Source organism: Ursus americanus, chromosome 29, assembly GCF_024610735.1.
Source record: "Ursus americanus isolate L20-20 chromosome 29, mUrsAme1.1.p, whole genome shotgun sequence".
NCBI classification, from domain to species: Eukaryota; Metazoa; Chordata; class Mammalia; order Carnivora; family Ursidae; genus Ursus; species Ursus americanus.
The window spans coordinates 29,849,076-29,862,090 of NC_142155.1; the positions used below are offsets into that span (position 1 = coordinate 29,849,076).

A 13,015-nucleotide genomic window follows, 5' to 3' on the forward strand; every position below is an offset into this window, starting at 1 on the left:
CAAAGGTAAGGGCTGGGCCTAGGAGCCGTGAGAAAAATTCTTCGCATGCGTAAGGAGATTTGGTAAATTGAAGTTACCAGCTGGGCACTTTTCCATCTCAGTGGGATACTGGGATCCTGAAGGCAGGATTCAATAGTTCAGACTCATAAAAAAGAACAACAGTTAATATTTTGCTAGAGGTCCAGAAAGAGAGAGAGGAAAAAACAACAGAAAAGGCAAGCCACTAACTAAACTTTTCCCATGCCCAGTATCTACAACAAAACCAAGCAAATTCTGGGTATCTTTGAAACTTTGGGGGAAGGAGACCCTGAAAAACTTCTAGTGAGGAAGGAATGGCAAATAAAACTGAAACAAACAGTACTTAGTGTTACTAATCTAGGTCATATTAACAATCTTCGCTATTCTTTCCCTTATGTATGCCACAGTAATCATTTTATTCACTTACGGCAAGACGTAATGATTATAGGCACTATACTTCAATGTGTAGTCGTTACAATCCGTAGGATCCTTTGAGAGCTTGGGAAATTTGGTAACTAGTATTGCTCTGATTCTTTGGCTCTCTTTTGCTGCTGTCTAAAGTCATGGACTGTATCTTAGTTATTGCTATTTTTTGCCAAATAAATACTTGTTGAAATTACATTGAATCAATTTATTTCTGCGCATCATCTCACGTTTGTCGGGATCTAACAAGGCTTGCTTAGAAACCATTAAAATCTTCAGATAAATGAACCACAATTTCAGCTACCTCTAAATTATCTTGACCACAGTAAACAGATATTAAAACCTTTTGAGAGTGACTCTTTCCCAAAAGAATCTGTCACATATTATTATCTACCCCTAATATATAGCTATTAAATAATGCCCTCTTTTGAATCCTTTGCTTTTCTTCTTTGGTCATTGGGTCTGACTTTCTGTGTGTTTTTCTTTGCAGGCATCTCCTTTATCCAGTCACAATGAATATACTCTTTAAAAAAGGTTTGTTTCCCACAGATGAGAGAAAAATCAGGGAGTTCTATCAGCATTTTCAAGCTTACGATGAAGGTTTTGAGTACGGGTCCCAGATGCCAGAATGTCTCCTAAGGTAGAGAGCTCTTCCCTACAATTAATTCCCTGACCAATCTCCTCCCAGCAATTCATCACCTGTCTCATTTCCCTGTTCTAAGTAGAGAGAGCCGCATCTACGAGGAAGAGACCGAAGCTGCTTCTTAAGACCAGGTTGTTGTTGGTGTGTGTGTGACTTGATGGAGGAACTACAGAAGAGAGATGAATTATTTCCTTTTTTGTTTTTTCTCCTTATTTCGAGGAGCAAAAATGAGACAGGGAGAGAGACACAGAGACAGAGATGATAGGAGAATGAAACAAAGAATTTATTTTGAGGGCTTTTATCTCGTTTACTGCTTACTATGATCACATTCATTGCTGTGGTTTGGAACTGGGCTAAATCATCAAGTGTTACCATCAAGTGTTACCAGTCAGACGCATTGTCCTTGTTCTCCCTGAGGCAAAAGGAGGTGTGGCCAAATGTATTTTTCACCATTGGCTCAGTGGTTCGAATGCAAAATAATACGATTTTTAAAATGTCTTAGTAGTTGGTCTACAGGGGTGACTGGTCAGAAAATATGGAAAAGATCATAGCCAGCTTGCTTTCCCTGGCTTAAGCCAGTGCCAGTCCCTGTCCTAGTTTTTCATCCTCCAGCAACTGATAACAGCCATAGCAGAAGCAGAACGAGCAGGTCCTGGGCTCTGTTTTTTGTTTGTGGTTTTGTTTTTCTTTTTTAAAGATTTTATTTATTTATTCGACAGAGATAGAGACAGCCAGCGAGAGAGGGAACACAAGCAGGGGGAGTGGGAGAAGAAGAAGCAGGCTCATAGCGGAGGAGCCTGGTGTGGGGCTCGATCCCAGAACGCCGGGATCACTCCCTGAGCCGAAGGCAGGCGCTTAACCGCTGTGCCACCCAGGCGCCCCTGTTTGTGTTTTTTTTTTTTGTATTCAATAGCAATCTTATAGAGATTCAAACATTTGTTTGCAAAAAAACCCATTAAGATGTGGCTACTTGCCCCCTCGATTTTCCTTGTGATCTGGTAAGTCTGAAGGTAGACCTCGCATGAAATTCTAGAAAAACTAAAGAAGAAATTTGGAGAAATAATTATAATTCCGTAACTATTCCCCCCTTTAACTCCATGACCCGTTACTCCTGACGTACCTTCAAATTAATTTATGCACATATTTTTTTTCTCGCCTAGAAACTGGTCAAAATCCAAAAAGTGGCTTTTAGCACTTTTTGAGAAAAACATTCCAGATATGAAAACATACAAATCTGCAAAAGATAATTCCATGGTAAGTATCTCTGAGCTTTTTTGCCAAAATACATGGGATGTAACGTAATAAGCTATGATTTTTTAAATAATTTTTTTTTGCTAAAAATCAAGAGATTATTTAGGTAACATTTTTTGTGTCAAGTACTGTGTTGGTTGTTTACATACATTAATCTATTAAATAACCTCATACCAATGAGGTAGGTATTAATGGTCTTCTACATAAAAAAAAAAACTAAGGCTACAGACAACAACACAGAACACGGGGCTGAGTTTTTTATTGACTTAGATATTATACCGTTGTGTCAACAGTGACAGGTGGGAGTTATGGCACATTAGACAAGGGTAACAGAGCTCTGCAAAGTAGACTTTGTTCTTGATGCCACTACCACTAATTAGTTCTCACTTCAAAAAAAAGGAGGTAGTAATGTATAATTTGAAAAGCAACGCACTGGGAGCCACTGTCCTAAGTGTCCTAGATCTGTGGTTCTTCACGTGAAGTTCCTAGACCAATGGTACCAACATCACCCGGGGGCCACTCAGTCAGAGCCTCTGGGGTGGAACCCATCAATCTGTGGTTTCCTAGGCCCTCCAGGTGGTTCTGATGCTTGTGTAATGACAAGTTCTCAACCCTGCCTGCTCCTCAGAATCTCTGGGACCTCTTGAAAACTACCTGATTCTCCAAACCCACCCTCTCTGAGACTGGGGTTCACTTGGTCTGAACACGAGCTCAAATCCAGTCACTAGTCTCATGACCTTGCTCTTGGCTCAGTTTCTACACCTCCCTCATAGAATGTGGGGATTAAGTGAGTTAATATTTGTGAAGCAGTTAGAGAGTAGTGAGGACTACATAAGAGTTTATACCATGTGTTTATCATTGAATTTCAGTCCTTTTATTTTTTTTTTTTTAAGATTTTTATTTATTTATTTGCGAGAAAGCACACATGTGCACACAAGCACGGGGGAGAGGGACAGAGGGAGAGGGAGGAGCAGACTCCCCACTGAGCAGGGAGCCCGACATGGGGCTTGATCTCAGGACCAGGAGATCATGGCCTGAGCCGAAGGCAGGCGCTTCACCTACTGAGCCACCTAGGCACCCCCAAAATCAGACCTTTTAGTATCTGTAGATGATATCAAGTGTTTTTGTTTGCCTGCCTTTCACTATTATAGCAAGTGTTACTAAAAGCAACTCTACTTAACACTGGGGAGGAAGATCGCTTCAGAAACAAAGAGATGTATGAATGTTTAGGTATCCCCCACCTGAATAAAGGGACTAGAAAGCCATTCTGGAAAGCCCTTCATTGATACACAGTGTTTCAGCTGAGGATTCTGTTTTACAGACCCAGACAAACACATTTTTGTTTGCATAATTTTCCAGGATTTAGGGGTGAAGAGGCATGTGTATAACAGTACTTCTAGAGTAGCATTTCTTTTTCCTAGTCTGAAGAAATCAGACGTTTTTAATCGTAAGTACTCTCTCTATTTGAATAAAGACAGATTTTGAAGTTTGTTGAAGCTAATCCAATGTTGAAGACTTTGGGGCAGAACTCAGTTTGAACATTCATGAGCAGTTTTCATTTTTTTGCGGATCATTTCTGTTTCTTCCAGCAGTGTTCACACTGAGCTTGTGTTTTGTACCCAATTTTTTTTTAAATGTGGTCTAAGAAGAAAATAAAAGATTCCGTTGTCTTCTGTATAAGTAGATTTCAATGGCCTAGTTAAGCAGAAGACTGGAAGAAGTTTTTGTTTTTTGGAAATATTGCACACACATTTCATCACATTATAAGCATCAAGTGTGGCGATTTTTCCCTTGTTATTTGATATATGTATTAAACTAGTATTTTCACTTAAAATTAAGATTTCACCTACAGAATAGCATATCCAAAGAATGAAATCCACATATAGAATTTTCCATGAGATATAAACTTTGTGTTATGACAATTTATGTTGTATGATAGAAACTAGCGGTAAATAAAATTTATACCTAAATAATTTTCAATTTTGCTAATCCATTGTTACAAAAACAATAACAGTAAGACATCACTAACATTTATGTGGAGCTTACTCTATGCTAGGCATAGTGTTACACATTTCACAAATTCATGACTCATTTATTTTTCACAACAACTCTAATACCCAGAAAACTGGGGATTATTAACACCAGAAAACTGAGGATTAGAACGGTTAATCACTTTTGAAACATTACGTGGCTTTGTAAGTAGCAGTACTAGTCTCTCATTGTGTATTTTGTTTGAAAGCGATTTAGCAGTTATTTCTTGTATCATGAGATCTGAAGTAAAACTACTACATGATGGTACAATATGGTTCTCTTAATCCCTAATCCATGAGAGTTGTGAGTTGTGTTTTTCATGGGGCAGTACAGCTCAGTAGCTAAGAGCATGGGCTCTGGAACCAGGGCCAGGCTCACAGGGTTTGAATCCCAGCTCAACCACCTACAAGCTCCCTGTCCTGGCAAAGTTCCCTAACTTAATTGTGCTTCAGTTTCCTCAAATGTAAAATGGTGATGATAATAGTATCTACTTCTTCGAATTGCGGTCAGGATTGAATGGTTTAATATTTGCAAAGGACTTAAAACAGTACTTGCCTTATTAGCAAGCAATTACTAGGTGTTAGCTACCATTATTTTTATCACCTAAACCTGAGTTATTTAAGATTCGAAGTAGGTGAGTAACTTAATGAAAATGTGTCCGAATTTCTTTCCCATGATGGGGGAATGACCATTGACAAAGGTGTGACTGGGAAACCTCCCAGTGAAGAAAAAGCTTTCATGGAATTTGGGTGATGCCCTGAGAGTAACTGCAGGTGTCCTTGGATGGGGCCCTGATCTTAGATGACACCATTCCAGTCAAATGTCAGTTCTCTGCATATTGTGGTGTTTATACTATATCCTGGCTTGGCAGTGCTTTCTCCATGGTGTATCGGCTGAGAATCTTCATGGCAAATGGGGGAAGGGTTTTCTCTGGAATGCTCCAGATAACTGTGTTTCTGTGTTGTTTGCATTTTCCTAAAAGCAGAGGTTTATTTTAAAAATTTGTCAAAATGATAGTATATACTAAGTTTTGTTTTAAGGACTTTATAGGTAGTAACTGATTGAATTATCACAACAATCCTATGAGGTAGGTACCATGTTATGAACATTTTATAGATGAAGAAATTGAGACACAGAGCTTAAAGTAACTTGTCCAAAGTTACCCAGGTCTTGAATAACTAACCTGGTCTGGTTCCACATGTAACGATCTTGGAAGTTGCCACGCCAGTCTAACAACAAGTAGAAGGCTGAACAGACCAATAATAGAATAATCAGACTGGGACTTTAAAACAACTGTGATTAATATACCAAGGACTCTAACGCATAAAGTAGACAGCATACCAGAACAGATGGACAATGTAAGCAGAGAGATGGAAATCCTAAGAATGAACCACAATTACATGCTAGATATAATAAACACCATAACATAAACGAAGGATGCCTTCGATGGGCTTGTTTGTAGACTGGCAGAGCTGAGAAAAGAATCTCTAGAAGATATATCAGTTGAATCCCCCAAAACTGAAAAGCAAAGAGAACAAAGACTAAAAAAACAAAAACAAAAACAGAATACCCAAAGACTATGGAACTGTGGGACAATTACAAAAGAGATAGCATACATACAGTGGGAATACTAGAAGAAGAAAGGGAGAAAGGAACAGAAGAAGTATTTGACCCAATGATGACAGACGTTTCCCACAATTGATGTCAGACACCAAACTACAGATCCAGGAAGCTCAGAGAACACCTAGCATGTAAACACCAAAAACATATCAGTTTTTAATTACAGGGAAAAAAAAAAGATAAAAAATCCTAAAGAAGCCAGAAGGAAAAACACCATATCCACAGAGGAACAAAGATATGAATTATATCTGACTTCTTTGAAAACCATGCAAGGCAAAAATAGAGTAGAGTGAAATATCAAAAGAGTAGAGTGAGAAAACAAAAAACACCAATCTGGAATTCTGCACCCTGTGAAATTATCCTTTAAAAGTGAAGGAGATATAAAGACTTTTGCAGACAAATGAAAAATGGGGGGGTTGTTGTCAGTAGACCTTCCTTATAAGAAATATTAAAGGAAGTTCTTCAGAGAGAAGAAAAATAATATAGGTCAGAAACTCAGATCTACACAAAGAAGGAAAGAGCATCAAAGAAGAAATAAGTAAAGGTGAAATAGAAATTTATTTTCCTTATTTTTTTTTTAATGATTTTATTTATTTATTCGACAGAGATAGAGACAGCCAGCGAGAGAGGGAACACAAGCAGGGGGAGTGGGAGAGGAAGAAGCAGGCTCATAGCGGAGGAGCCTGACGTGGGGCTCGATCCCATAACACCGGGATCACGCCCTGAGCTGAAGGCAGACGCTTAACCGCTGTGCCACCCAGGCGCCCCTATTTTCCTTATTCTTAATTGATCTAACAAGTAACAATTTGTTCAAATTATAATAGCAACTGAATATATGTTATAATTTATTCAAATTATAATAAGCAACTTATGTGTGCTCGTATATAAATGAACTGATTATGTAGGGTTATCTGCATGTCTGTCTGTAGCCTTTATCATATCCTTCTATAATAATAATCCAGTAAATAAAATATTTCTCTGACTTCTGTGAGCCCCTTTAGCAAATTAATTGAACCTGAGGAAGAGGTTGTAGGAACCTCTGATTTCTACAGCCAATCAGTCAGAAGTACAGATAAAAACCTAGACTTACAGCAGGCATCTGAAGTCCAAGGAGGAGACATTGTTAGAACCTCCAATCTTTAGCTATTTGGTCCAAAGTACAGCTAATAATCTGGGCTGTGACTGGCATCTGAAAGGCAGGTGGGAGGGTGGGGAAAGAGTATAGTCTTGTAGGACTAAACCCTTAGCATGTAAACCTCATGCTATTTCTGGGTAGATGGTGTCAGAATTGAGTTGAACTGAGTTGAATTATGGGGCACCCAGATAGTGTACTGTGTATTGTTTATTGTTGTTTGAAACTCCCCCTCACATATACACACACATTAGAAATTAGTACCCGAACTCCATAGTGAGGATGTCCTCTTTACCACTCCTTTTCAACATAGTACTGGAAGTCCTAGGCAAGAAAATCAAGAAAGGAAATAAAAGTTACACAAATTGGAAAGAAGACATAAAACTGTCTTTGTTCACAGATGTCATGTTCATATTTGTAGAAAATCCAAGAGAATCACCAAAAAGCTACTAGAACTAATGAACAATTATAGCAAAGTTGTAAGATACAAGTTAATATCCAAAAGTTAATTGCTTTCCCATGTACCGATAATGAATGAATGGAGTGTGAAATTAGAAACACAATGCCATTTATGTTAGTATCCCCCAAAATGAAATACGTAGGTATAAACTTGACAAAGATATATAAGGTCTGTATGAGGAAAGCTACAAAACTCTAATGAACGAAACCAAAGAACTAAGTAAATAGATAGTTCATGGATGGGAGGATTCAATACTGTCAAGATGTCAGGTCTTCCCAACTTGACCTATACATTCAATGCAGTCTCAAGCAAAATCCCAGCAAGTTATTTTATGGATATCAACAAACTGATTCTAAAGTTTATATGGAGAGGGAAAAGACCCAGAATCACCAACACAATATTCAAGGAGAAGAACAAAGTTCTTCAAAAGAACAATGCTACCCAACATCAAGATTTACTGTAATGTTATAGTGTGGTATTGGTGAAAGAATAGACACGTAGATCAATGGAACAGAATAGAGAGCCCACAAATAGACCCCTTTCAATATAATCAACTGACCTTTGACAAAGAAGCAGAGGCAATATGGTGAAACAAAGATAGACTCTTCAACAAATGGTGTGGGAACAACTGGACATCCACATGCAAAAAAAAAAAAAAAGAATCTAGATAGGGATCTTACACAATTCACAAAAAATTCACTCAAATGAATCATAGACATAAGTGTAAAATGCAAAAGTATAGAATTACGAGAAGATAACATAGAAAACCGAGTTGACCTTGGGTGTGATGATGCCTATTTAGATATAACATCAAAAACACAATCCATGAGAGAAGATGGAAGTGTATGAAAAGATGCTCCACATCATATGTCTTCAGGGAAATGCAAATGAAAACAACACTCAGATAACACTCATTCTGGCCAGAATCTGGAACACTGACAGCATCAAATGCTGGTGAGGATGTGTAGCAACGGGAACTCTCCTTCATTGTTGATGGGAATGCAAAATGGCGCAGACGCTTTGGAAGACACTTTGGTGGCTTTTTACAAACAAAGCATCCTCTTGCCATGAAATCTAGCAATGTGCTCCTTGATATTTACCCAAATGATTTGAAAATTTATGTCCACGCGAAAACCTGCATAAGGATGTTTATAATAGCTTTATTCATAATTCCCAAAACGTGGAAGCCACCAAGATGCCCTTTAGTAGGTAAGTAGATAAACTGTGGTATGTCTAGGGAATGGAATTATTCAACACAAAAAAGAACTGAGCTATCAAACCATGAAAAGACATGAAGGAACCGTAAATGCATATTACTAAGTGAAAGAGGCCAATCTAAGAAGGCTATGTAATGTATGGTTTCGACTATGTGATATTCTGGAAAAGGCAGGATGTGGAGAAAGGAAAAAGATCAGTGGTTGTTGGGGAGGGAGGAGAGATACACTGGCAGAGCACAGAGAATTTTTAGGGCAGTGAAAATAATTTGTATGACATTATAATGGTGGATATATATCATCAGCATTTGTCCAAACCCATAGATTTTACAATGCCAAGAGTGAACCCTAAGGTAAACTATGGAATTTAGGTGTTTGTGATGTGTCAATGTCCTTGATCCATGGTAAAAAAAAAAAAAAAAAAAAAAAAAAGTACCATTTTTGTGAACGATATTGGTAAGTAGGGAAGGCTATGCATATGTGGGGTAAGGGTTATATAGGAATTCTTGGTGCTTTCCTCTCTATTTTATTGTAAACCTAAAATTGCTCTAAAAAATAAAGTCTTTAAGAAAAAATAACAACAACAAAAAACGAAGCCAGGGCTTGAACCAATGCAGTAAAGCAGATGGGCTCTAGAGTCCCTACTCTTAATCACTACGCTACCTGTAAGTATATAAATCCCTTAGCATGCCTCAAGCTGCAAACCTAGGAATGGCAAAAATATTATATTTGAGATATATAAGGAAAAATGCATGGTCTTTGTTTATTAACATCATTCTTCATCACATAGCTGTGGTTTGACAATATGTATTTCTTTTAAACAGACATTAATGCAGGCTATGCTGGATATCATAGAGACAGAAAGAAAGGAAGAAAAGAGCCCCAATTATGGGCTCTTACTACTTTGGGCTTCTCTGTCCAATGCTGTCCCTGTAAGTATATTAGTAAAGTAAGGGTTACATTTCTGTCTACAGCAATTTCAGGTTTTTTTTCCTTCATTATTCTTTCTTTTTTTTCAGTCTTTTCACTTCTTTATAGAAAAAGGCTACAGTGGATTTGGTTGTGAGCTAGAAAAACAAAACTGAATGCCTCATGAAATCTGATAGGATCACAAAGGAGGCAAAGCCGAGATGTCAAGTGCATTCTGCCCTCTGCGAGGCAAGCTCGTAGCAGGCTAAGGGGAAAGTTTGCACTTTGGGGTCGGTTGTGACAACACCTGCATATGGAGCACTTTCTTTGTCAGGCAACACGCTTAGTGTTGGTGCTGCAAAGATGCGTAAGTCTTGACTCCAACATTTTACTGGGGAGAGAGTAGGTAAATGGATAGTCTGGGGTAGAATTGGGCTCGAATCAAGATTACCCCCGCCAGAGCTATAGAATCTCATGGAGGTAATTTAAACCCTCAGCCACCATTTCCTTATGGGTAACAAAGGGATAATACAACTCCTGGTATGGTCCTAGGACTTGGGTGCTTGATAAATGGTAACCATCCCTTCTCTATAAGGTGGTTGTGAGGATTCAGTGAGATACACCCAGCTGGTGCCCAGTGAATATTAGTTGTCTTCCCCTCTACCCATTCTCCTGCACACCATTCCTGTTTGTGTTTCTCGGTGTCTTGGTCCTATAAGCTTCCCCATGAATGGAGATGGTGACAATGGAACTCACAGTACTAAAGAGAGCAGAGGCTTTTTAACTGTTTCTTTTTAAAGCTGTTATGAACTAGATTAAAGCCATGTGATATGTCTGTCCCTTCTTGTCTAATGCACATCAGGGAGGATTTCACATTACCTTAAGCTGCACTGAGATTATTTGAGAAATTAGAAGGTAGTCTTTTTTACATGTTTGTTTTCTACTGAACAGGAATATTCAACCCATCTCTAATGATAAATGTGGCCATTTCCTTTTTTCCTCTAACAAATAGAAATGAGATATTTCAGGTATCATGTATTTCTCCTTCCTCTTAGTGAACTTTCTTTTTTTTTTTTTTTAAAGATTTTATTTATTTATTTATTTATTTGACAGAGATAGAGACAGCCAGTGAGAGAGGGAACACAAGCAGGGGGAGTGGGAGAGGAAGAAGCAGGCTCATAACGGAGGAGCCTGATGTGGGACTTGATCCCAGAACGCTGGGATCATGCCCTGAGCTGAAGGCAGACGCTTAAACACTGTGCCACCCAGGCGCCCCTTAGTGAACTCTTTCTAAGTACTGATAGTCTAGTTTCTTTTCACGTGTCGTCAAACTAATTAGGTAAAGAGCAGAAATAGAAATTCTGGCCTCTCTGCCATATGTAGTTCACCTGGCATGGGCTAATAAACATTGTCTAATCCTTTCCCCTTCTTTACGTACCTCTGATATCATGCCCTGATTTCTCTTTGCATAATTTTCTTGGATACTGATTAAGCTATAGCAAAATTAAAAGGCCAACATCAGAACAGCTCCCAAAGCAGCAACAAAACAGCCACTCCTGTCACAGGATTAATTTTCAAGATCTCATTAGAGGGATCCTCCAGAAGAAAGGGACAAAAAGCCCCATTGATCTGACTCAGGGGAAGTCAGTTCTTTGGAATTTGTTCCCGGCACCGGCCTGAAAGGACTTAAATCATGAATTTCAGAAAGAAAGTGTCTGATAGTTAGTGAGAGTTCCATCTTGTCGGCTCTTGTTGGCATCTCCAAGAGGCAGCTGGTGTGCAGTCAGAGACCCTGGAAAGGCTTTAGAGTCAGGCCCAAAGCCAAATCCCAGTGCTGAGTGACAGTGAGCCAAGTGTTTAACCTCTCTGAGCCTCAGTGTTCTCATCTATAAAACAGGATGAATGTCATCTACCTCGTAAGATGGTTATGAGCATTATATTTTTAAGATATGGAAAGTGGCTGACAGTCCCCGCAACAAAGAAGGTGCTCAATAAATGTTAGCTTTCTTCTTTTATAAGAAGTGAGGCTGTCGTTTCAATCAATCATTACTTTCAGTGGCCCATTAGTAATAAACTGCCCTGTCTTCCAAAACTGGACCACTCAGATGCCCCAGGGTGGGAGTGGCCACTGCTGGCTGGCTTCTGTGATCTCCCATCACCTTCTAGAGAACCCTGACGAGCCCCGCCAGCAGGACAGGTGGTGGGGCCTGTCCTCTCTTGGTGCCCAGGTCAGGTTCTCTTCTCTCCCATTCTGGGCTCTGCCTCAGGGCCTGTGGAACTCAGAGCTCGGGCTTGAGATAGGCTGGAGGTAGGACAGATCACTAGAGGACTCCATTGTGGTCGGGGTGAACTTTGAAGACTGGTGCCAAATATTAACCATAATTTGCGAATTCATTTGAATGGGAAGACCATTTCCAACTTCCAAGAAATTCCTGCCAAATGAACTTTTTAGGAACATTTTTCCAAAACGAATCTCACCGCTGACATTTCATCTTTGTTATCGCTTCTCCCAAGCTCTTTCTGAATCCTTTCAGTACTGACCATGACCCCCCACCCTACCCTGCCTCAGCCTCAACTCCCACAGCCCATGTTGTCTGCCCCACCCATTGCCTGTACACTTAGCTCTTTCTTCTCCTAATTGTATTACGTATCCCCAACTAGATGCGAAAGTTCTTTGGGCAGGAATGATATCTTATACATGTTTGTGTTTACCATGATTGTAGAAGACTGTCTGACATGTTACAGAGACTCCATCAGTATTCGTAAAATCTTTTTTTGAATGGAGGAATAAAGGATGCGGAAGACCATACCCATTTCATCTTCTCTTATTGGACAGGGCTTTCCTCCTTGTCCCTTCTCACCTTTGTTCTTACCCCAAAAGCATTGCAGTGGCTGCTTGTGAAGTTCAGTGAGCAAGGTGGCCCTTCTCCTTTTTGAGCAGCCCTCACCATGGACTTGAACCCTTTGGTAGAATACTAATCGCTACTTTGGGGAGCAATTTTTAACTGGGAGTGCACAAAAAGGTCTTTTTTTCTTGTTTGTTTCAGTAATATATGTAAATTTCTTATTTATTCATTACTGTCTTTTATGTGACTTTTCTTTTTAAAAATGTAATTGAGTTTTTTACCAAATTTAGAAATAATAAGTAGCACCTTTCTACAGTCATTCATAATTTAGCTGATTTTCTTGTGTTCATTATAAAATAAGTACCCAATTTTTGTGAATCTCTAAAACTCCAAGCACTATGTAGTATAACTCTGAACTACTCTTTTGTATAACTGAAAATCTATGTGCTATCCACTAAGCTATTTTTC

At 39.1% G+C, this 13,015-nt stretch overlaps 1 protein-coding gene across 4 annotated transcripts in view; it reads left to right on the forward strand.

Moving 5' to 3' along the window:
• The window catches only part of CYP39A1 (cytochrome P450 family 39 subfamily A member 1), a 90,823-nt gene that overhangs the window by 21,472 nt on the left and 56,336 nt on the right, over positions 1 to 13,015 (forward strand). For 3 of the 4 annotated variants that reach the window (XM_087857053.1, XM_045801728.2, XM_045801742.2), the window contains exons 4-6: positions 932 to 1,081; positions 2,245 to 2,338; positions 9,617 to 9,724. In XM_087857053.1, the coding sequence (XP_087713179.1) occupies positions 932 to 1,081; positions 2,245 to 2,338; positions 9,617 to 9,724 (352 nt within the window). The remainder of the gene's footprint in view (positions 1 to 931; positions 1,082 to 2,244; positions 2,339 to 9,616; positions 9,725 to 13,015) is intronic. The other variant, XM_087857054.1, reaches the window with a different exon arrangement.